This window comes from Arachis ipaensis, chromosome B2 (genome assembly GCF_059453495.1).
Source record: "Arachis ipaensis isolate K30076 ecotype BB chromosome B2, ASM5945349v1, whole genome shotgun sequence".
NCBI classification, from domain to species: domain Eukaryota; kingdom Viridiplantae; phylum Streptophyta; class Magnoliopsida; order Fabales; family Fabaceae; genus Arachis; species Arachis ipaensis.
This window is the reverse complement of record NC_142437.1, coordinates 97,926,029-97,951,160: the sequence shown is the minus strand read 5'-3', so window position 1 is coordinate 97,951,160 and position 25,132 is coordinate 97,926,029. Positions and strand designations below refer to the sequence as shown.

Genomic DNA, 25,132 nt, shown 5'->3' with positions numbered 1-25,132 from the left:
CCCAAAATACACAAAATACAAAATAAAGTCCTGTCTCTCCCTCAACCTCTATGAGGAGCAAAATAAACAAGTTTCTCAGAGAGCAAGCTAAGAACATAGATACATAGATATACAACAGGAAACCCAAAAAAAAAAACAACCCAGGAAATACTCCATTGCAAGGAATCCAGACGCCTAGCGAGGAGCCTCTCGACTTGCATCTGAAAATAACAACTAAGTATGGAATGAGAATCGGAGGTTCTCAGCATGGTAAAGGTGTCACGTGTATAATAAATAAGGTCCTGGGAATGCCAGAGGCAATCCTAGAACTCCGTCATTCAATCGTAAAACTTAATTACTAAACAGAAGCCATAAATAAGGGTAGGTAATCTAGACCTTCCTAAACTTACTCAATTTTAACCCTAATATAACACCAAACCGCTTCACCCTTTCCTCCATCCCTCCGTCATCCATAATTCAGTAGAGACAAGCAACCAAACAAGTTCACGCACAAGTAATAAGCAAATAGTGCAAGTAGCAAGTATAACAGGTAGTAGGAGGTATACATTCAATTAGGCAAACCCAGGAATTGCATAGCAATCAAAACAAACAAATTCACATGATGCATGCCTGTCCTATGGCTGATAAGGCTCATCTGTCGGTTATCCAGCCAACCCGACAAGTCCAAAAACCTTCGACTGTCCTCCGTCGCGCATCCCCATGAGTCTATGCATAGATTTCACATTCATTCATTATTCAAATCACTCAATAAGGGCTATCCATACCCGGGAATTTATACGTGCCGGTCACCCTTACGACGTAGGGTCAACAGAGTATCGAGTTTCGACCTGGAACACGTGGTGGCAAGTCACGGTTCTTACCCAGGAAAACTCGTATCTCAGATATCATTATTTATAAGCCATTTCATTTTTATAATCAATATATAATCATTTATCAAGCCGTGGCATAAAACTTCATTTAACATTCTCATCTCCTTCATATAACTTATTATTTTACCTCTTGCTTCATCTTCAAGTTACCTTATTTTCCTAGCTCCAATTAGCTACTGGACTTAGTACTATACCCTAAGTCTAAAAGAGAGGAAAATGGAGGTTTAGAAGTGAAAATCTGGTTTAAAACACCCAAAATCCAGTTTTGCAGCAAACAGAGGTCACGCGTGTGCGTGGGTCACACGCGCGCGCGGAGAGAATTTAATGTCACGCGTACGCGTGATCATGCGCATTGGCCTCTCGCGGGCACGCATGGCTACTCGCGCATGCGTCGTTAAAATTCCATGCCACGCGTACGAGTGGGCTACGCGTACGCGTGGATGTATGTTTTCTAAAAATTTGTAGAATGCCAGAAAGCTGCTACAAACTAGTTTTGATATCCTGCAAACACAGTTTTCACCCTAAACCTCAATTGTCCATAACTTCCTCTACAAAATTCCATTTTTCATGAAATATGTATCGTTCAAAAGTTTGAAAAACCACCTTTCATTTGAAACAAACCACATTTCCATCAAAAATTTGAGGAGCAAGTTATGGACTCCCAAAGTTCATTCAAAATCAATTTTTTTTTTTTTTACCAAAACCACAAAACCACATTTTCCTTTCAAACCTCTTCTCCACCCAATTTAGCATACCACAACCATCAACATAATCAACCCTTAACACAATAATTCTATCAACCTTAGCTCAATAACATCATATTCCACCCAATTTACCAATTTAGCCACAAACCACATATTGCTACACATACTGATTCTTACCATTTTCATGAAATTCTTCAATCCTTATTACAACACTAATTATCAAGTCAATACCAACAAGTCCAAATTATACCATTCACTATCTCAACCATACCATTACCTTGCCATAATCATCACCCTTCATTCATCACCAACATACAAGCATATACACATACATACATTAAATTCCCATTATTAATTACTCAACACCATACCATATCAATTTATTCATCAACATCACAAACACTAACCATACAACATATCAAACCATTTCAATCTATCCTATAATGCTCTAGCCTAAGTTTTCACACAACCTTATATATTAAACGCGCAAAACCTAAACCATACCTTGGCCGATCACTTTATTTAATCCAAGGCAGCCTCAAAAGCTACAAAACAGCCCCTCAAGCTTAGAATAACCAGCCACAAGCTTAGCTTCAATCACCACCAAGCCTCCAAATGTTCACTTTTCACTTCCAAAGCATGTATATAAACTTAATTCACACCTAATACACATATATATTCCAAATTCAGATTTTTCCTAATGAAGTTAAAATTAAATTAAATTTTAGAGAATCCTTACCGCTCCCACACGTGTAGCAACTCAAACCCAGTAAGCTCCGCAAGCTAAATCGAACCTAGAACACCAAATTGGCAAAATCTCACCCTAGGGTTTCAATTTAAATAATAGAAAAGGGGATAGAGATTCTGAAAACAAAAATGGAGCTTAGCGGTGAAATTAATTCGATAGAAATGTAGAGCTCGATGCGCTGGACGCGTGGCCGCGAACGGTGTGGCGATCGGAGCTCGAATGAAAAAGTTATGGTAGTGAGAAGATTTGATGAGGGTTATGGAGTTTCCCTTCCTCTCCAATCTGTTTGGCGTCGTGTGTATGAAATGGGGAAGAAGAAGCTGCTGCTTCTTTTAAGTTATGGGTCCGGTTGGACCCACAGGCCCGATTTGGGCCCCGGTTCAACTGGTTCGGCCCTTCCGGTCTAATTTTGGGCCAAATTTTTTGAAATTGGTATCAAAATTCTTGTTTTGAAGAGCTCTATCTTATTTTGATATTAGTTTTGCATTTTTAATTTTTCTAATTAAAATTCAATTTATTGACTAATTATTTACCGATTTTAGTGGGGTTTACATCCTACCCACCTAATTAAGAATCTTGTCCTCAAAATTCAGAGTAAGTTACTTGAAAAGAGGTGTGGGTAGTCCTTCCGCATCTCTGACTCAAGCTCCCAGGTATGTTCTTCAATACCAGCCTGACTCCAAGCTACTTTCACCAAAGAAACCTCTTTCCCACGTAAACGCTTAATGCTGCTATCATCAATTCTAACCGGAGTTACTAGAAGCGTCAGATCTTCTCTCACTTGAACTGATTCCGGCTCTAGGACATGACTAGGATCAAAATTGTATTTATGAAGTTGCGATACATGAAACACGTCATGCAGGTTCGAAAGATGTGGTGGCTAAGTGATCATATACGCCACTGGTCCAATTCTCTTTAGGATTTCAAACAGCCCAATGTAACGGGGATTTAACTTCTTAGTTTTGATGGATCTCCCTATTTCAGTGGTCGGAGTAACCTTCAGGAAGACGTGTTCTCCTTCCTCAAACTCTAAAGGCTTCTGCTTTTGGTCAGCATAGCTTTTCTGATGGCTTTGAGCCACAAGCATTCGATTACAAATTTTCTTTATTTGCTCAGTGGTTTCACTTATCATTTTAGGCCCTATCAAGCTCTTTTCTCCTGCTTCATACCAACATAATGAAAATTGACATTTTCTTCCATATAAAGCTTCATACGGAGCCATTCCAATGCTCGCATGATAGCTGTTATTATAAGCAAACTCTACCAAGGGCATATATCGATCCCAGCTCGCCGGTTGATCCAAAACACAGGTTCTTAGCATATCTTCCAAGGTTTGGATTGTTCTTTCTGATTGGCCATCCTTTTGAGGATGATATGCAGTACTTAGGCTTAATTGAGTGCCAAAAGCTCGCTGAAAAGCTCCTCAGAACCGTGATGTGAAGCGAGGATCTCTATCAGATACAATGGTGGAAGGTACGCCATGTAACCTCACAATCTCCTTTATGTATAGCCGCGCCAATTCCTCCATAGTACAACTTATTCGAATAGGCAGAAAATGAGCTGACTTGGTCAGTCGATCTACAACCACCCAAATAGCATCACAACCTGTCCGAGTCCTTGGTAAACCCAACACAAAATCCATAGCAATGCTCTCCCATTTCCACTGTGGAATCTCCAAAGGTTGAAGGGTTCTTGTTGGTCTTTGGTGTTCAATTTTGACTTTCTGACAAGTTAGGCATTTGAAAACATGCAATGCCACATCATTTTTCATTCTTGGCTACCAGAAGATCATCTTTAGGTCTTGGTACATCTTAGTGCTTCCCGGATGAATGGAGAACCCACTCTTGTGAGCTTCCTCCAATATGCTCTGTTGCAAATCCCCGACATCTGGCACAATTATCCGATCCTTGAACCTCCACAACCCATCTTTATCTTCTGACACTCTCCACTGCTTGCCTTTCTCAATCGCTGACAAAATCTTATACAATTCTTGGTCATTCTGATGAGCCTTTAGTAGTTCAGCCTTGAAGTCGCTTGAAATCTGTAACTGGATTAGGCATAAAGTCCCAAACTCTTCTCTGATTGCTAGTTTCAATCCTTGGAAGGCTTTCAGTAATTCTTCCTCTCTTAGCATCATCCAAGCAACACATAGGGATTTCCTACTCAGGGCATCCGCCACCACATTCACTTTTCCCGGATGGTAGGTAAGCTCGAAGTCATAATCCTTTTGGAGTTCCATCCACCTCCTCCAATGTATATTCAACTCTTTTTGTTCAAATAGGTACTTCAAGCTCTTATGGTCCGAGAAGATTGGAAATTTCACACCATAGAGATAATGCCTCCAAATCTTCAAAGCAAACACCACGGCAGCAAGCTCCAAATCGTGAGTTGGATAGTTTCTTTCATGTGGCCTTAACTGACGTGAGACATAAGCTACAACTTTATGATGCTGCATTAACACGCATCCTAAACCCTTCAAGGATGCATCACAGTATACCTCGAATGGTTTTCTCGGTTCAGGCAACACCAATATGGGTGCAGTAGTCAATCTCTGCTTCAACGCAAGGAAACTCGCCTCGCACTCAGGAGTCCATTCAAAAGGAACATCCTTCCTGGTCAGCTTGGTCAAAGGCAAAGCGAGCTATGAAAACCCTTTAATGAATCTCCAATAATAACTCGCTAAGCCTAAAAAACTCCTGATCTCCATCACTGAAGTTGGTTGCTCCCAATTCATCACCGATCCTGCTATTCCTTGCTTACTCACCGCATGACCAAGGAATTTCACTTCAGACTTCCAGAACTCACACTTGGATAGCTTGGCATATAACTTCCTATCCTTCAGAATTTGTAGCACCGTTCGCAAGTGTTCTGCATGCTCATCCTCTATCTTAGAGTAGATAAGAATGTCGTCGATAAACACAACAGCAAACTTATCCACATATGGGTGGAAAATCCTGTTCATGTAATCCATGAATATCTCCGGAGCATTAGTCAGTCCAAAGGATATCACTGTGTATTCATAGTGACCATAGCACGTTCTGAAGGCAGTTTTAGGAATATCCTCATCTCTGACCCTTATCTGGTGGTATCCGGATCGTAGATCAATCTTAGAGAACATACCGGCTCCTTGTAACTGGTCCATCAGTAACACTGACGCGCCTCACGGAGAAACACTCGGTCGAATAAAGTTCTTTCCCAATAGATCCTCCAGTTGAGACTTCAATTTGGCCATTTCTAGAGGTGACATCCTATAAGGAGCACTCGAGATTGGTCCGGCCCCAGGTACTAACTCAATGGCAAACTCAACTTCTCGGTTAGGTAAAAATTCCTCAATATCATCAGGAAACACCTTTGCAAACTCACACACAACCGGGATTTGCTCCAAGCTTTGAATATCACCCGAAACACCCGCAGCTAACAACAATATCTCCTGACATTCGGCCCTAGAACAGATCACTATCATGGAATTCAGGTAGTAGTTTTTCACCACAACTGGCCCTTCTATGTCTTCAGGCATAAAACACACTGTTTTTGCAGAGCAATCGAGTAGAACATGGTTCTTGGATAACCAGTCCAATCCCAGAATGAGATCAAGACCAGTCATCGGCAAACAAATCAAGTTATGCACGAAGTACGCTGTTGTATTTGAAAAGAAACTTGAGGGCACCCTAACCTAGTCACCATAGCCTCGTGGGTGGCATGATACACCTTTAAATCATACCCCAGGACTACTATTCTCAATCCTAACTCATCAGCCTTCTCAAATTCAATAAATGAATGTGTAGCTCCGGAATCAAACAAAGCATTCAAAGTTTTACCAGCCATCTCACAGTTACCTCTAATCAGCGTCTCTAACCCCTCAGCGCCTACCGAAGAAGTAGTGTATACTCTCCTTGGTTGCTGCACTCTGCCTGTCTCATACCTCTTCTTCTCTGGGCAGCTATTAGCCAAGTGTCCAGGCTGTCCATAGGAATAACAGACTCAAGTTCCAAACCTACATGGCCCTGAATGGTACTTCCCACACCTGTGGCAACTCAAATCCTGTTGTGGCTGCTTCCCTTGTCTTTTTCCCTGATTAACATTGGTATTAGGCCTCCTGAAGTTGCCTTGTCCCTGGTTATTCTGAGGGACAAAGCCACCACGCTTAAACTGTCCGCCCCTAGGTGCAAAATTCCTCCCTGTGGTCCTCTGGAATGGCATCCTCATATTCCCTTTTTCTACTGCAGGCTTTCTAACACACTCCTCAGGTACCTTGCTCTTATTCACAAGTTCTGAGAACACCCGAATCTCCATAGGTGTTACAAAGCTCTGAATGTCACTCCGAATGCCTCCTTTATACTTTATGCACTTTCACTCAGCAAAGTCCTCAGGAGCTCCCTGACAGATGCGTGAAAAGTGGCACAGTTCCTCAAATTTGCTTGTGTACTCTGTAATGGTCATCTGGCCCTGTTTCAGCTGAAGCAGTTCAAGTTCCTTGGCATTTCTAACTGAGTTGGGAAAATATTTTTTATAGAATTCTTCTCGAAACAACTCCCAAGAAATCACAACCCCATCAGGCTGTAAAATACGCCTCATGCCCTGCCACAAATGATGAGCTTCATCGTGCAGCTGATAGGTTCCAAACTCAACCCACTGTTCATTGATAACCGGAATTCACTCCCCATATAAAATAAATCTGTTCTTTGGCAAGCGCACCAAATATCGTCAAGAAATAACCCACTAGGAGTGGGGTCGAATCCCACAGAGATTAACGGATTAAAACAAACAATAGTTAGTTGATTTTCCTAGTTAGACTATCATATTGAAGTGATGAACAACAAAGAAATGTAAATGACATGAAAGTAAAGAAAAGCAATAAAGTGCAGAAAAGTAAATGGCAAGAATGTAAAGTACAAGAAAGTAAAGTGCTGGAAATGTAAAGTGCAGAAAATGTAAATAACCATAAAGTAAATAAAGAAAGAAAGATAAAATAAGCATTGGGATCAAGAGATATTGCATTCTCCGGATTAATTAATTTCATCTCATCTTCAATCATTCAACTCATTGACCTCTTGGTAATCATGATTGATTGAGCCCCAATTCTTTGGTGACTCAATCTCTCAAATCTTGATCAATAGCCAATTCCTTGGTCTAATTGCTCATGAGAAGAGATGAAGCTTGTTCCCTGATTATACCACACACTTTCTTAGACCCAAATAATGGAGAGATTAAATGTCACAATATCCCAACCAAAACCCAAATCTATTCAAGTGTGAGATAGAATTTCAAGCATGGTTTTATGTTTCCTCTTCCAAGGTTCCCATAAAACCCAATTGCATTCAATCTCTTTTCCAAGATAATTGAATGCTAAGCTTGAAGAATAAAATTCTTTCTAGTAAATCAAAGAAAGATGAATAGAAGAAGAAGAATAAAAATAATCAATCTATCAAATAGCAATAGAGCTCTCTTTCCCAATGGAAAGAGTTAGTAATTCATAACTAATATATTTACAAGTAAGAAAGTGAAAGAAGAGAGAAGTGTGGGTGAGAAGAGGGAGTCCGAAGACCCCTCCCTCAATTGTGTCCAGAATAATAGATGATAGCCTAGCCTCCTAATTCTATGAAACTAAGGCCTTTATATAGGCTCTCCTAAATTACAAACTTAAATGAAATTAAAAGCAAATTACAATGAAATGAAAATAAACTATTCTAGATGCTTCTTGTGGCCTTGATTGGTTGACAATTATGGCTTGAATGAGAGTTAGAGTGGGCTTGATTGAAGGTTGGGAGCTGCACGAAGAAGTTGGCGTGTGGTTTCAAGTGCCACTCCCACTTGATTTTGCTCTTTGGATTGTGACCCATTTGACACGCTGAAAGTATGGAGTTCTTTGGGCCTCAAATTGAATGTCCACTATGAAATATTATATATTTAAAAATCCCAGAATGTTGGCTTTCCAACACCACTGGAATCAACTCATTTGGACCTTTGTAGCTCAAGTTATGCCCATATGAAGGTGAAGAGGTCAGTCTGTCAAGTACCCTGGCGTGCCACGCCCATATGTTATGAAACTGGCGTGCCACGCCCACTCTTTGGCGTGCCACACCTTCAATGATGCACAAAATCTTCCTCTCTGGCCACTAGAACTGGCGTGCTACGCCCAGAACCTGGCGTGCCACGCCCATTATGAAAATAGAGCTGGCGTGCCATGCCTTCGATATCAAGTGGCACGTCCAGGTTTTGCAACGCTAAAATAATAGCCTTTTCACCTCCAGTTTTAATGTCCACCCTAGAGTTTATATATCATTAGAAATATCTTGATGTCAGCTTTCCAATGCCACCAAAATCAGATCATTTAGACCTTTACAAATTAAGTTATGTTTCTTTGAAGATGTAGAGGTCAGGCTGGTAACTCTGCAGTGATGTGTTTTTCTTCTTGTGTTTTCGGGGTCAATATATTCCTCAATTCCAGTGTCCATCATAAAGTGTTATATATGGTTGAAAAGCCCTGGATGTCTACTTTCTAATGGCACTAGAATCACTTCATTTGGAGTTGTGTGGCTCAAGATATCTTTATTTGAATAAGAGGAGGTCAGGCTGGTATATGCCCCGGTGTGCCACGCCCAATGCTTGGTGTGCCATGCCTATAGTGGGGCTCAAAATTACTCCTCTAGAACTTAAGCCTGGCGTGCCACGCCTATAGCATCAAGTGGCACTCCCTCTTTGAGACTTGGCTTCACAAACTTGGCGTGCCACGCCCATAGCACCAAGTGGCACGCCCTCTTTGAGACTTGGCTTCACAAACTTGGCGTGCCACGCCCATAGCACCAAGTGGCACGCCCATGTTGGAACTGCATTCTTTCAAGCTTGGCGTGCCACGCCTAGAACCCAAGTGGCACGCCTAAGTCACAATTAAGGTTGGCATGCCACGCCTTCGACATCAAGTGGCACCGCCATGTTGAACTCTTCAATCTCCCTTGCTGGAATGTTAGCCTGGCATGCCACGCCCAGAGCACCAAGTGGCACGCCCATTGATGAGAATAGGCTTCAAATTCTTGGTGTGCCATGCCCAGAGCTCCAAGTGGCATGCCCATAGATGAGAGTTGGCTTCACAAGCTTGGCGTGCCACGCCCAGATCTTCAAGTGGCACGCCTAGATCTTCAAGTGGCACGCCCAGCCTTATTTGTTGTTTCCTTCCTTTTTTATTGCTCTTTTTACCTTAAATTCATCACAAACCCATTTCAAAGTAATGTACCATAATATTTATCATTTGGTTCATGAAATTGCATTGATTCAATAAGATTATGCTCTTTTTATGGTCCTTTTAGATAAGAAAAAGGGGTAGATGATGCAAGTCATCATTCATCAGGAACCTGCTGAGCCTGTAATGCCCGCTCAATAGCTTGTATCCAATTGTCTGCATCGGTAGGATTCGAGGTTCCTTTGAAGGTCGGAGGGTGAACCTTCAGGAAGGAAGAAAGTGACATAGGACCATTATCACCATTATTGCCATTATTTCCATTATTTATTTGGTTTCCCAAGGCTTCAGCTGTCGCTTGCATTACTGCTGCCATATTACCTAAAGCAGCCATGAAGTCTACAGGGTTGGGAGTATTCCCTGATGCTTCAGGCATAGCATTGCCTATTCTGCCTCTACCTCGCCCGCGTTCGCGTCCGTGAGTCGACATCTGGTCCCTATACACACCAAAAAAGTGATATCAAGTTGATCAGTCTTAATATCACAAGTCTAGTGCTTTGAGTCCCAAATGCATGCTCATGAATATTTATGCCACATATATCAGTTAGATATCGTAATAGCACATAGACACATACACAGAGAATGCACAGAAGCATAATCAATCCGTCCTCAGGCTCTATAGGAACGAACTGCTTTGATACCATAATGTAACACCCTACTACATAGAATTTTATGCTTAAGTCGTAGAACAGAGGTAGTGTGGTATTACGGACCTCTAGTCAGTTAAAATATACATATCATAGTGAAAAAGAGATAATATACTAGGAGCCTTGAAAAACAGGTAAACAAAAACCGCAAAATAAAAAGCACAACGCTCAAGGAATAGGATTACTTGCGTGCTAAGAAACCTAGAAGATAAGGATAAGAATAAGTGACAGAGTAAAAGAAGGCCAAGAATACAACATAACTAGCTCCTAACTCAGTCTGCGAAGCCAAGACTAGCCGGAGGATATATATATACCCAAAATACACAAAATACAAAATAAAGTCCTATCTCTCCCTCAACCTCTATGAGGAGCAAAATAAACAAGTTTCTTGGAGAGCAAGCTAAAAACATAGATACATATATATACAACAGGAAACCCAAAAAAAAACAACCCAGGAACTACTATACTGCAAGGAATCCTGACGCCTTGTGAGGAGCCTCTTGACCTACATTTGAAAATAACAACACTGTATGGAATGAGAATCGGAGGTTCTCAGCATGGTAAAGTGCCATGCGTATAATAAATAAGGTCATGGGAATGCCAGAGGCAATCTTAGAACTCTGTCGTTCAATTGTAAAACTTAATTACTAAACAGAAGCCATAAATAGGGGTAGGTAATATAGACCTTCCTAAACTTACTCAATGTTATCCCTAATATAACACCAAACCACTTCACCCTTTCCTCCGTCCCTCCGTCATCCACAATTCAGCAGAGACAAGCAACCAAACAAGTTCACGCACAAGTAATAAGCAGATAATACAAGTAGCAAGTATAACAGGTAGTGGGAGGTATACATTCAATTAGGCAAACCCAGGAATTGCATAGCAATCAAAACAAACAAATGCACATGATGCATGCCTGTCCTATGGCTGATGAGGCTCATCTGTCGGTTATCCAGCCAACCCGACAAGTCTGAAAACCTTAGATTGTCCCCCGTCGCACATTCCCATGAATCTATGCATAGATTTCACATTCATTCATCATTTAAATCACTCAATGGGGGCTATCCATACCCGGGAATTTATACGTGCCCGGTCACCCTTACGATGTAGGGTCAACAAAGTATCGAGTTTCAACTTGGAACACGTGGTGGCAAGCCACGGTTCTTACCCAGGAAAACACGTATCTCAGATATTATTATTCATAAGCCATTTCATTTTTATAATCAATATATAATCATTTATCAAGCCGTGGCATAAAACTTCATTTAACATTCTCATCTCCTTCATATAACTTATTATTTTACCTCTTGCTTCATCTTCAAGTTGCCTTATTTTCCTAGCTCCAATTAGCTACTGGACTTAGTACTATACCCTAAGTCTAAAAGAGAGGAAAATGGAGGTTTAGAAGTAAAAATCTGGTTTAAAACACCCAAAATCCAGTTTTGCAGCAAATAGAGGTCACGCGTGCGCGTGGGTCAAGCGCGCGCGTTGAGAGAATTTAATGTCACGCGTATGCGTGATCATGTGCATTGGCCTCTCACGCACACGCATGGCAACTCGCACATGCGTCGTTAAAATGCCACGCCACGTGTACGTGTGGATGACGTTTTCCAAAAATTGGCAGAATGCCCAGAAAGCTGCTACAAACCAGGTTTGATATCCTGCAAACACAGTTTTTACCCTAAACCTCAATCGTCCATAACTTCCTCTACAAAGTTTCGTTTTTCACGAAATATATATCGTTCAAAAGTTTGCAAAACCACCTTTCATTTGAAACAACCACATTTCCATCCAAAATTTGAGGAGCAAGTTATAGACTCCCAAAGTTCATTCAAAATCAATTTTTTTTTACCAAAACCTCAAAACCACATTTTCCTTTCAAACCTCTTCTCCACCCAATTTAGCATACCACAACCATCAACATAATCAACCCTTAACACAACAATTCTATCAACCTTAGCTCAATAACATCATATTCCACCCAATTTACCAATTTAGCCACAAACCACATATTGCTACACATACTCATTCTTACCATTTTTATAAAATTCTTCAATCCTCATTACAATACTAATTATCAAGTCAATACCAACAAGTCCAAATTATACCATTCACTATCTCAACCACACCATTACCTTGCCATAATCATCACCCTTCATTCATCACCAACATACAAGCATATACACATACATACATTAAATTCCCATTATTAATTACTCAACACCATACCATATCAATTTATTCATCAACATCACAAACACTAACCATACAACATATCAAACCATTTCAATCTATCCTATAATGCTCTAGCCTAAGTTTTCACACAACCTTATATACTAAACGCACGAAACCTAAACCATACCTTGGCCGATCACTTTATTTAATCCAAGGCAGCCTCAAAAGCTACAAAACAGCCCTTCAAGCTTAGAGTAACCAGCCACAAGCTTAGCTTCAATCACCCCCAAGCCTCCAAATGTTCACTTTTCACTTCCAAAGCATGTATATAAAATTAATTCACACCTAATACACATATATATTCCAAATATAGATTTTTCCTAATGAAATTAAAATTAAATTAAAGTTTAGGGATTCCTTACCGCTTTCACACGCGTAGCGACTCAAACCCAGTAAGCTCCGCAAGCTAAATCGAACCTAGAACACCAAATTGGCAAAATCTCACCATAAGGTTTCAATTTCAATAATATAATAGGGGATAGAGATTCTGAAATAAAAATGAAGCTTACCGGTGAAATTAATTCGATAGAAATGTAGAGCTCGATGCGCTGGACTCGTGGCCGTGAACGGTGTGACGATCGGAGCTCGAACGAAAAAATTATGATAGTGAGAAGATTTGATGAGGGTTATAGAGTTTCCCTTCCTCCCCAATCTGTTTGATATTAGTTTTATATTTTTAATTTTCCTAATTAAAATTCAATTTATTGACTAATTGTTTACCGATTTTGGCGGGGTTTACACTCTTTCTCCCTCGCCTCGGCGTTTTCCATCGCGTCGCTCTCTTCAACCGTGCCTCAGTGGGTGCGTCCTCCCTCATGTCGTCTTCCACCACGCTACCGCAGCACCATCTATCGTTCGCGCTGCCCCGTCATCGTTGAAGCCCAACGTCCCCCAATTGCCACAGCATCATCGCGCCGCCCTTTCATCGAAGGCACGCTTGCCACCCCATGCTACCTGATGGCCTCCTCCCTGCTCACCACCGTGCTTGCGACCCTACTCCCCCCAACTGATGCCCACTAACACAGTAACCTCCTCTCTGTAGTGCTGTTGTAATTTTTATGTTCCTCGTGTCAATAATTTTCCAGTTCTGTTTCTTTCAAAGTAAATATTTATTTATTTCAAAGTGAATAATTTTTATGTCTTCGTGTGTTCTGGTTTGAAATTTCAATTTTTTTCCTGTCGGCCTTGTTATAAATTAAACAAATTATTTGTTTGCAGTTCCATGTATTAATCTAATTTGTGTAATCTAATTTGGAGGACAATATGCCTATATTAACTTCTTAGACTAGAACAATTTTCGAAAAGCATTGCATTGTGTTTGTCTTTAAAATCCGAGATTCTGAACTTTATGTTCGAGTTGATTCTATATTTGCTTTGTGTTTTTTCATCGAAGCTTGCAAAGGTGGTACCTTTTTTTTCCTCTTTGGTTTCAATACTTCTCTCTATGTGGTAATATTTTTTATACTTAATCTCTTTTCTATGTTGTTGCAGATTTGAATGAAATATGTAATATTCTTTCTCAGCTCCTTGATGGTATGTGTCTGGAAATTTTGTCTTCAATATTAATTTGTCTTATTAAACAAGCAGAGCTGAATTGAATTATTTACAGAATTTTTGTCACTCATGGATGAGGTTGAGAATAAGGACTTTGTATTTACTTTGGAGGCAATTATGGCCAAATTTAGGAAAGAAATGACACCATATGAATTGGGCTATTTTTATAAACATTTACTAGATTTAGATAGTTAGAAATTTTTAGGTTGAGTAATAATTGTGTCTTTTATTTTTTAAAAATAGATGTTTCTTTGTATATGATTGTTGATGTTTCTTTGTTTTTATAATTGTCATTAGATGGCTATTTCTTTATTTTTTAGATAGATATTTCTTTGCTTATGGTTGCAGATGGATGGTTTCAAAAAGTCTACTTTAAAATGATTGATGAATTTGAACTGATTGAAGAGAAATTTGAAATAGTTGATGAATCGGATGAAGTGAAAAAGATGTGATCCTATATGATATCAGATCATCAAATTTTTGTAATAATTTTGTTGTTGTCTCTTCCTTTGATCAATGAATTACAGGTCATTGATCTTACAAGAGTGTCACAAGATTTTGCTTACCTTGCCAATGATGCAGATTTCATCATCTTAGAAAGGATGGCAAGTTCCTTGGATATTATTGGAAACTTCTATTGCATTGATCAATGCTAGATGCATTGTTGGGCTTTGATATTTGAAATGAAGTAAGATAACAAGGGAAGTAATGTTTTGGTTAGAAGTTATATGGTGGTATCAATCTTTCCTGGTTTAAATTAATAATCAACTTACTATACAATGTAATAAGATAGAGAAGTTCACCCCCCTATACATGTTAGATTTGTTAAGGTTTTTTTTTGCATTTATTGACTTATGGTTGTGGGTTTTTATATGTTTTGTTTATTGTTGCTTTGTTTTCTTTAGGAGGTTGGTAACTCTCGTGTAGACAATGTTATAGATGCTACTGCTCGTGAATACTTCAATGCTTTTGGTTGGCAGAGTGGTTCGCAGGATACCGGCGGATTCATGTCTCTACTAAACTCTTTTAAGAATAGTTAGACGACTCTCTGCCTGTGTTGTACGTACTTTTTGTGTTGGTGGTTTACTTAGTCGGTTTCGGTTATTTATAAAGAACAATTATTTTTTGTTATCTACATTTTTGAAATTCCACAAGTATTAAAATAGAGCAGAAACTAATGGACTATACTATTGTTTTTGTGTGTGATACATTGATAATTATGAAGCATTAAGAATGGGAGAGTCCTCTGCATTTAAAATTGTAACTTGAAATCTAGACAAGTACATGTTATTATATTATATTATTATACTATTATAAGTTTTTCAGGTTCAAACTTTAAGGTGAATCAGCTCTAGTTATATGACTTATAGTGCTGCACACACATTCACAAAAGATACCACCATGTAAAAGACACATGAATAAGAAGACAAATCCAAAAAGACATCTCCATTAGAAGACACTTGCATAAAAAGACACTTCTGAAGACATGTCCACAAAAATACATCTCTATGAGAAGATACATGTATAAAAAAACACTTCCTAAAAACTCATTCACAAAAGACACTTCCTGTAGGAGACACATTGATAAAAAAGACACTACACTTGAAGACACGTCCACAAAAGACACCTCTTGTAGAAGACATATCCATGAAAAGACACTTCCTGAAGACACATCAACCAAAGACACTTCTTGTAGAAGATACATGCATAAAAAGACACTTTCTGAAGCGTCATCCACAAAAGACACTTTTTGTAGAAGACACGTTTATAAAAAGGACACTACACCTAAAGACACATCCACAAAAGATACCTCCTGTAGAAGTCACATGCATAAAAAGACACTTTCTGAAGATACATCTACAAAAGACACCTCTTGTAGATGACACATGTATAAAAAGACACTTCTTAAAAGAAACATTCAACAAAAGACACCTCCATTTTAAAGACACATGGATAAAAAGTCATATCATCTGAAGACACATTCAATAGAAGTCACCTTCCAATATACGTGGCCACATGCATGAACAAAAATACCCATTAATAAGATCAATGTCCCAACATAGGATTCAAAACCACGATAGACGAATCTTACATATAGTAGCAAAAAGAAAATTTCTTAAGAGTATAAACAAAAACACCCACTAAGAAGAATATATAGATCCAAAATAAACAATCAATATGTGTAACACAATGAAACTATCAACATGAAACAAATGTTGCTCATGTTTCTCTCCTTTTTAGTTTTTTTTTGGTAAGCCATTAGCACGCCGAATCATACTCTTCGTTCTCAGTACTGTGAACGGAGTCCTAACCTCCTTACGTTTGTTCCTGGGATGATTGTGTCGCACAGCAGGTTAAGGACATTTGTTAAGGGGCTTTAGTGCTTGATTAATGGCCGAATTATTAGGATTCATGATGATATCGAGTATTATTTCCTTCCTATATTCCTTCAAGGTGTCATGCATGTAAAATCCATAAACTAAAACCAAGTTACAAGGATAACAAAATATAAATTCATTCGATAGCAAATTGCATTAATGGAGTGAAAAACATTGAGCATTGAATAAAACCAATTAAATTTAGTCGAGAGAAGACACATTCACTTAAGTCACATTCAAGCAAGTTCACCCGAAGACACCTCCTTCAAAGACACATTTAATAAAAAGTCAGACAAGAGACACATGCATAAAATCTTTCATCGGGCAACATGAACTGATCCAACAAAAATATCATGTAACACTTTCAATAAACACAACTTGAACAAAGTCAGATAAATGAAGTTACTGACAAATAATCTGAATCATGGAGCATAGCAGAAAAATCAAACTTAAACTAAAGCACTAAAACCCTTCTACTCAGAAAAGTTGATTTCATCAACTATCATCCACATGATCTTATACTTAGAATAAATTCGAACAATACACACAAATAAGTACTAAAAAACACATTCACTAAAGACGCAGTCAATCAAGTTTACCCGAACACGCCTCCATCATTGACACATCTAACAAAAACTCGGGCAAGAGACACATGCATAAAATCTTTCACTGGCAACATGCACTGATCCAACCAAAAAATCATGTAACACTTTGAATCAACATAAATTCCAATAATCAATTAACACTTTCATCAACTACCATCCACATGATCCTACATTCATACTAAATTCAACCAAAACACATACATAGGTACTAACCAACGAGTTCAACGGACAATAGGTACACGGCGACACTGTAGACGTCCCGACGAGGGTGGAGGCAGAGCACCCGAAGGGGCCATCTAGTAGCCAACCAGGGAATGCACCGCGTCTTCACAGGAACGGCGACGGGCAACCTGCATTAGGACCCACAGTGGTGGTGTTAAACTACACTTCCAAGGACCAAGGGTTGCTTCCTGACGAAATCGCTAGCGACGCTGGCTTGGGTTGACGCCGACGACGGAGACGCGTCCAACAATGGAGGAGGGAGTTCAAGTGGCACAGGCATTGAGACTAGGGTTGCTCACCAACAAAAGCGCGGCCGGCGCTTGTAACACCATACTACACAGAGTCTTATGCTTAGGTCATAAAACAGAGGTGGCGATGTATTACGAACTCTAAAAGTAAAATCATTTATATAATATAAGTGAAAGAAAGTTTTATCTAGGAGCCTTTGAAAAATAAAGGATTAAACAAAAGCGTTAAATAGAAGAACACATCACTCACGTAAGAGATAAAATAAACCAGAGAAGATAAAAGTAAGGCAGTATATACATATATATGTAGGAGAAGAATTCCAAAAATACAAATAACAAAGCTACTGACTCAGCTTGCGAAGTCAAAATCGGCCAGAGCATACATACATATGTACATATGTACATATATACATGAGAATCCCAAAAAGACCCAAAATACTTTTTACAGAACCTGTTTCTCCAAGTCAACGTCTAAGAGGGACAAAACTTAATATATACATAGTGGAGATATACGAGTATCCATATATACAACAAATCCAAAATAAAGTCCCAAAATACTAGAGTTCTTCGCTTCCGGAAGATCCCAGTATACCTCAGCGAGGTGCCTCACGTCCTGCATCTAAAAACCACAAAATATGTATGCCGGTTCTCAGCATGGTAACAGTGCCCACATAACTAATATATAATGTCCCGAATAAGCCAGAGGCGATCCTAGAACTTCTGATAATAAATTCAAAATTAAAACTAAAATTTAAAACCATAGGCATGGTGAGGTATCTAAGGCTTTTCGATTCAAACTCAATTTCTAACTTAATCCTTAAATTCATCACCTTTCCTACAACCCTCTGAATCTTCGGTGGAACTACCATCGTCACTCTTCCTCCAGACAAGGGGCCTCTCAGTTGTACGGACAAACAATGCATACAAGGAAAACACCGGTAGTTTACAGATACATCGAACAGAACATATAGCAGTTAAGCATGAATATCAATTAGGCAAACCCAAAAATGTAGACCAAAGCAAACAGACAAATGCATATGATGTATGCTTGCCCTATGGCTGATGAGTCTCATCTGTCGATTATCAAGCCAACCCGACATGTCCGCCTGCTAAACCTTGGATAGTCCCCCGTGTGTGCATCCTCAAGAGTCTATGCATAGCTTTTTCTCCAACATAAATGAATTCATCTCATTGGGAGAATTTTTGGGGAGCTAAAGTGCCCGGCTACATCTTGCGACGTAGGGTCAACAGAGTATCGGGGCTCAACCTGGAGCAAGTGGTGGCAAGCCACTACATCCACCCAAGAAAACCCGTATCTTAGATAGTTTGAAGTGCACAAGCCACATATTCATTAATATCAATCATCATATCATAATTCATCATAAATTCAGCCACCAATCGCAGCATATATAACATTACAACACTTCCTTACTCATCATCGTCCATTTTACCTCTTTCTTCATCAGCAAGTTATCTTCTTTCGCAGTCCTCACCATACTCCTCTACCCAAAATCCATCGATCAGGCTTTAAACAAAAGTTACAAAGGTTTTGAAAGCTAGAGGAATGGTTTCAAAAGAAAAAATTTATATTTTTATCTTCTTTTCTAATTTCCTATTTTACCATTGGTGTTAAATGTTCTTATTCAACTGTTGCATCTTTTCTTGCGTTATTTTGGAGCTCGTAACTTGTTTTAAATTGTTGGGTATTATTATTCATAGGTCAATGCTAAATTTTTATGACACATGTATTCTATTTACATTGATATGCACTTATACTATCTTGCATTACCCACACTCTCTTTCCCATTGTTGCAATTTTTGCACTATCGATATGCCATTTGCTTCTACTGTTTTCTCACTTGCATGTTGTAGCTACCATGTAATTGAGACCCACATTATTTGGCATTAACCCACCCATACTTTATTTGTTTTCTTATCTTTATTTCTGGGTTACTTTTCTTCTTTTTCCTCTTCTTTCAGGATGGCCATCGAGAAGGGAAACGAAAACTCTAAATGGGGCGGACAAATAAGTTCATGAGCACAATCTTTGGAGAAAAACATCAGTTATCGCAACCCATCCACTTGCACATCTCAGCATGCACCGAGGACGGTGCAATCTTTAAGTGTGGGGAGGTCGATACCGACTTCCGTTGGTTAGTTATTTTCTTCTCAATACCAATATTTTATTTTCCTTGTTAGTTGTTGCATTTGCATGTTTGATTGCATGTTTGCTTGATTTTGTGCATATTTTGCCACCACTTGGTTGAAGTGACGAATTCTTTTTCAAGAAACTTTTTATAGCATTTCACTAATTTGAATTAAAATTTTTTGTTAAACTTGTTTGAAGATTGTAATTTGGAACATGGTTTATAGCTAAGAACACACAACCCGTGAGATTTTGAGCTTAATTATATGGTTACATTATTTAACCATAATTTTTATTCGTGTGTGTTCTCTTCTCTATGATTGCAATCTTTACTTTGTTCCATTCTATATGTCCATTATTTAGTATATTCATGCATATATGTGATTGAGGCCATCATTTGTTATTAGCTCACTTATCCGAAATAGCCTACCATTTCATTTGCCTTTGTTTGCCACTTTGAGCCTTTTAACCCCCTTTTGTTCTTTATATTACCACATCACTAGCCTTAAGCGGAAAAAATAATTAATTACCCTATTTGAATCTTTGGTTAACTTAAGAATAGAGATTGTGTGCCAACTAAGTGTGGGGACATGTGGGAACTCGGGTTAATGAAAATGTGATGTGTTTTCACTGACAAATATTAGGAATTTGGGTGCTTCCTCATGTGAAATCAGAAAAATCATATGCATTGATATATTATGTTTTCATTCAATTAAAAAAAAGAAGAAGAAAAAAAAAGAAAAAAGAAAAAGAAAAAAAATAAATGAATAGGGGGTAAAATCACCCCAATGCTAAGTTCAATAAAAGATCAATGCATATGTAGTGGAATTAAAAATAAAAATCGATACATGAGTATGGGAAAATATGCAAAAGTGAGAATTCGGGTATCTAAGCATGATTTTAGAATTATATAGAGTGTGTGTATGTTAGGTGAGAACTTAGGTTAGTCAAAGATTAAAATTATACCTCACTTGGCCATACATATATCCTCACCCTTACCTTAGCCCCATTACAACCTTGAAAAGCCCTCGTGATATTTGCATTTGTACACTAAATATTTGTTGATTGGTTAGATAAAGAACAAAGTTTTAGAAAGCATGACTAGAGAAGAGTAGAGTGGATTAACCCTAGATACTTGAGCGAATAGAGTGCATATACACTTCCAGCGAGGGTTCAATGCTTGATTCTATGTTCCCGCCTTTCATGAGCTATCTTCTCACAAGTTTACTTGTCTCTTATTGTGTGATTTGAATTAGTGAGATCCAGTTCATATTTCTTCTTGAAGGATTTGTTTACTCTTAACCAAGTAGGTAAAAGCATTTTGCATTTAGTTGCATTCATATAGATAGGTTGTATTTCATAAGTATTACCATTCCCCTTCACTCCTTTATAGCTTCTCTTGAGCTTAGCATGAGGACATGCTAATGTTTAAGTGTGGGGAGATTGATAAACCGCTATTTTACGGTTTATCTTGTGCTTAATTTAGTAGATTTTATCCACTAAACTCACACTTATTCATATAAATTGTATGTTTTACATTTTCCTTCCTAATTCTGTGCTTTGATTGAAAACGTGCTTCTTTGGCTTTAAAATTGCTAATTATTAATCCTCTCTTATTACCATTCGATGCTTTGATATGTGTGTTAAGTGATTTCAAGGTTTATAGGGCAGGAATGACTTAGAGGATAGAAATGAAGCATGCAAAAGTGGAAGGAATACAAGAAAATGAAGGAATTTCTAAGATATCAAGGCTGACCTCTTCGTACTTAATTGACCATAACTTGAGCTACGAAGGTCCAAATGAGGCGGTTCCAGTTGCATTGGAAAGCTAACATCCGGGGCTTCAAAATGACATAAATTTTGCCATAGTTGCCTTGCTGTTAGGCAACGCATACGCATGGATAGTGCGGCAGACAAGCGACGCGTACGCGTCAGCGACACGTACGCGTGACCGAACCACGTGCTGTACGTATCAGAAATCGCTGGGGGCGATTTTTGGGCTCCTTTTTGGTCCAGTCCCAGGCCCAAAACACAGAATATAAGCTGCAGAGTGGGGGAATCATTCATTCATCATACAACTTTTCATTCACATAATTTTAGGTTTTAGATGTAGTTTTCTAGAGAGAGAGGCTCTCTCCTCTCACTAGGTTTTAGGATTCTTAGGTTTAGCTACTTTTAATTTTAGATTTCTACTCTATTTTAATTTAGTTTCTCTTTTACTCTTATTTGTTCTAGCATTCTGGTTTATTTGTTTCCTTTGTTGATTTGTTTATTTCCCTAATTTGGTTTATGAACTCCATGTTAGATTCAATTTCTTATTAATGCAAGTTGAGGTATTTCATATTTATTGCTTTTTCTATTATTTGTGAGTCATTGATGTTTGTAATTGGTTATTTAGATTTAATATTCCTTGCTAGTTTTCTATGTTATGTTGTGCCTTCCAAGTGTTTGATAAAATGCTTGGGAGGATGCTAGTGTAGATTTTTCTCCTCTTGGCTTTGGTTGAGTAGTTGGAGACTCTTGAGTTATCAAACTCCTTTGTTGATTGATAATTGAGAAGTTGCTAGTTGATTTGGATCCCTCTAAAGCTAGTCTTTCCTTAGGAGTTGACTAGGACTTGAGGAATCAAATTGATTTATCCACTTGACTTTTCTTCATAGTTAGAGGTTAACTAAGTGGGAGCAATAGACAATTCTCATTACAATTGATAAGGATAACTAGGATAGGACTTCTAGTTCTCATACCTTGCCAAGAGCCTTTCTTAGCTATTAGTTTACTTTCTTGCAATTTACTTTTCTTGTTCCCTATCCAAAAAACCCAAAAAGATACTTTTCCATAACCAATAATAACTACACCTCCCTGCAATTCCTTGAGAGACGACTTGAGGTTTAAATACTTCGGTTTATTTTATTGGGTTTATGATAAACCCCGATTTTGTGGTTTATCTTGTGCTTATTTTGGGGGATTTTATCAATATTTCTCACACTTATTCGCAAGAAATGCATGGTTTTGTGTTCACTTCCCAATATTGCTCCATGATGTAAAACATGCTTATTTTGCCTTAAAATTGCCATATTTTAATCCTCTTCTATTGCCATTCGATGTCGTGATGTATTTGCTGAGTAATTTCAGGAATTATAGGGTAAGAATGACTAAGAAGAGAGGGAGAAAGCATGTACAAAAGGGAGGAACATGAAGAATTGAGATCTTGGGAAAAGCAGCATCGGCGCGCTCGCGCACTCCACGCGCACGCGTGGATGGGATTGGCTGGAAGCGGCGCGCAAGGATGGACGCCTCCGCGCGGATCAGGAAATTTCTATCGACGCGCACGCACACTTGGCGCGCACGCGTGGATCGCAAAAGCAATCGGTGCGTACGCACACATGGCGCGCACGCGTGGAAGGCTGCACGTGACCTCATTAAAGGAAATCGTGCCTGGCGATTTCTGAGGCTCATTAGGCCCAATTTCAAGCTGTTTCTGCATGGAAAAAGACCCAAGGATGCTAGGGGGAAATGGGGGATCATTCATTTTACACTAGGACATAATTTTTAGCTAGTTTTTGGGTTCTTTGGTTATTATAAAGGGAGAAACCCTTGTTCTTCTCTAGATCTAGTTTTAATTTGATATTCCCTTGTTGATTTGTGACTTGGATCTTGTTAACTACTAGTTTTAATTGTTCAATTTGAATTCCTTGTTACCATTTTGCTTATATCTTGTGATAGTTTATAAATTCTTGTCAATTATCATTTTATACCCATTTCATGAATATTATGAATCTTGACTTGTTGATGTTACATTGATGATTTCTATGTTTAGTCTTGTAGTTTGGATGATTGTGTGTTGATAATTGTTAGTGGGTATTTGTAGAATTCAATTTAATTGCTATTTTGAACATGTCTTTTGTTAATGCTTACCAAGTGTTTGATGAATTGTTTGCTTTGATTATGGAGTAGTCTTTTTCACTCTTGGCCTAGGTCAAAGGAATTGGGTAAACTTGAGTCATTGGGTCTAATGGATTTGATGATTTGGGAGCCCTAGGTGGTCAATTTGATACTCATTGACGCCAACCCACTACTAATCTAATTAGTAGGTAGGTTGGGACTTATGGGTTGATGTGATCAGGGCCATTTGACGTACTTCAAGTCTAGGGGTAGATATCACGTACTTAAGACTTTGAGAGTAGACTTAATGAGCTTGGTTCCTTATAATTGTCAAGATATAGTTGTTAGACAAGGATGGTGATCCCAATTCCCAAGCCTAGCCAAGAGTTGCTTTTATCATTCATATTTGGAAATCAACTTTCTCAACCAAGTGCTTTAGTTGTAGTTCTTGTTTGGGTTACAATAGAATTAAGTGGAATGTTGTTTATTCATTGAAAGTGCTCATGTTTTGCTTAGTTAATTGACTTAGTTGTTGCATTTTAAGATTACTTGCTTGTTAAGATTTCCATTTATTTTCATGCTCATAACTCACAACCCCGGATTTCTAACTAATGTCAAGCACATGTTTGCCCATTCCTTGTGAGACGACCCGAGGTTGGAATACTTCGGTTATTCCTATTGGGGTTGAACTTGTGACAACCAAATCCTTCTTCTAAATTTGACCCCCGAAGATTGTTGTTGGTAGAGCTATACTTGCAACGCGGTTTTATTAAAGAGGATCTTTACCAATACACCCTTGGGTGCATCGTCAGTTTACTTTAGTGACAACCAAATTTTTGTATGAAAGGATTCTTTGTTGGTTTAGAAACTATACTAGCAACAAGAATTTATTGTGAATTCTTTACTAGCAAAAATCCGTTCATCAGAGTGCCAATCTTACACTTTCCAGGCTGAAATCTAATGGTCACCCTCGGACCATGGTGCTCCAATTTTTGGGGCTTGGGTTCACGTTTGTATCATGATGTTTAGTGACCCATGCATTGGCATAGAACTCTTGCACCATCAAGATTCCAACTTCCGGGATAAGATTGGTTAGAACTTCCCAACCTCTCCTCCGGATTTCTTGTCGGATCTTCGGGTACTCATTCTTTTTTAGCCTAAAGGGGACTTCAAGAATCACCCTCTTCTTTGCCACTACTTCATATAAGTGGTCTTGGTGGGCTTTGGTGATGAATTTCTCCATCTTCCAAGGTTCAGAGGTGGAAGCAACATCTTACCCTTTCCTCTTTCTAGAGGATTCTCTGACTTTGGGTGCCATAAGTGTGAATGAAAAGCAAAAAGTAAGGCTTTTCCATCACCAGACTTAAAAGCTTTGCTCGTCCTCGAGTAAAATATGAACAAAAGGGAAGAAAAGATTATAATAAGAAGAGAATAGGGGAGATGGAGGGAGAGAGTATTTCGGCCAGGTGGGGGCTTTTATGTATGAGTTGTGTGTATGAAGGGTTGGAGGAAGTGGTATTTATAAGGGTGGGATGGAGTAGGGTTATTTTTTAATTTGAAGTGGGTGGGGGTTGGTGGGAGTTATGATGGGTTTTGGGAAGAGATATAGATGTGATTAGTTAAGGGTTTATGGGGAAGAGTGTGTGGGGAAAAGTGA

At 38.8% G+C, this 25,132-nt stretch overlaps 2 protein-coding genes across 2 annotated transcripts; both read right to left on the bottom strand.

The window, feature by feature from the left end:
• Positions 1-2,910: 2,910 nt before the first annotated feature.
• Positions 2,911-3,453, bottom strand: LOC148574956 (uncharacterized). The gene is made up of 2 exons (XM_088505997.1): positions 3,218-3,453; positions 2,911-3,130 (listed from the first exon to the last, which is right to left on the bottom strand). The coding sequence occupies exons 1-2, from the start codon at positions 3,451-3,453 to the stop codon at positions 2,911-2,913; spliced, it is 456 nt and encodes a 151-aa protein (XP_088362123.1).
• Positions 3,454-5,481: 2,028 nt separating this feature from the next.
• Positions 5,482-5,925, bottom strand: LOC107627486 (uncharacterized). The gene has a single exon (XM_016330316.1). It carries the CDS (start codon positions 5,923-5,925, stop codon positions 5,482-5,484), a length of 444 nt encoding a protein of 147 aa, XP_016185802.1.
• Positions 5,926-25,132: the final 19,207 nt, after the last annotated feature.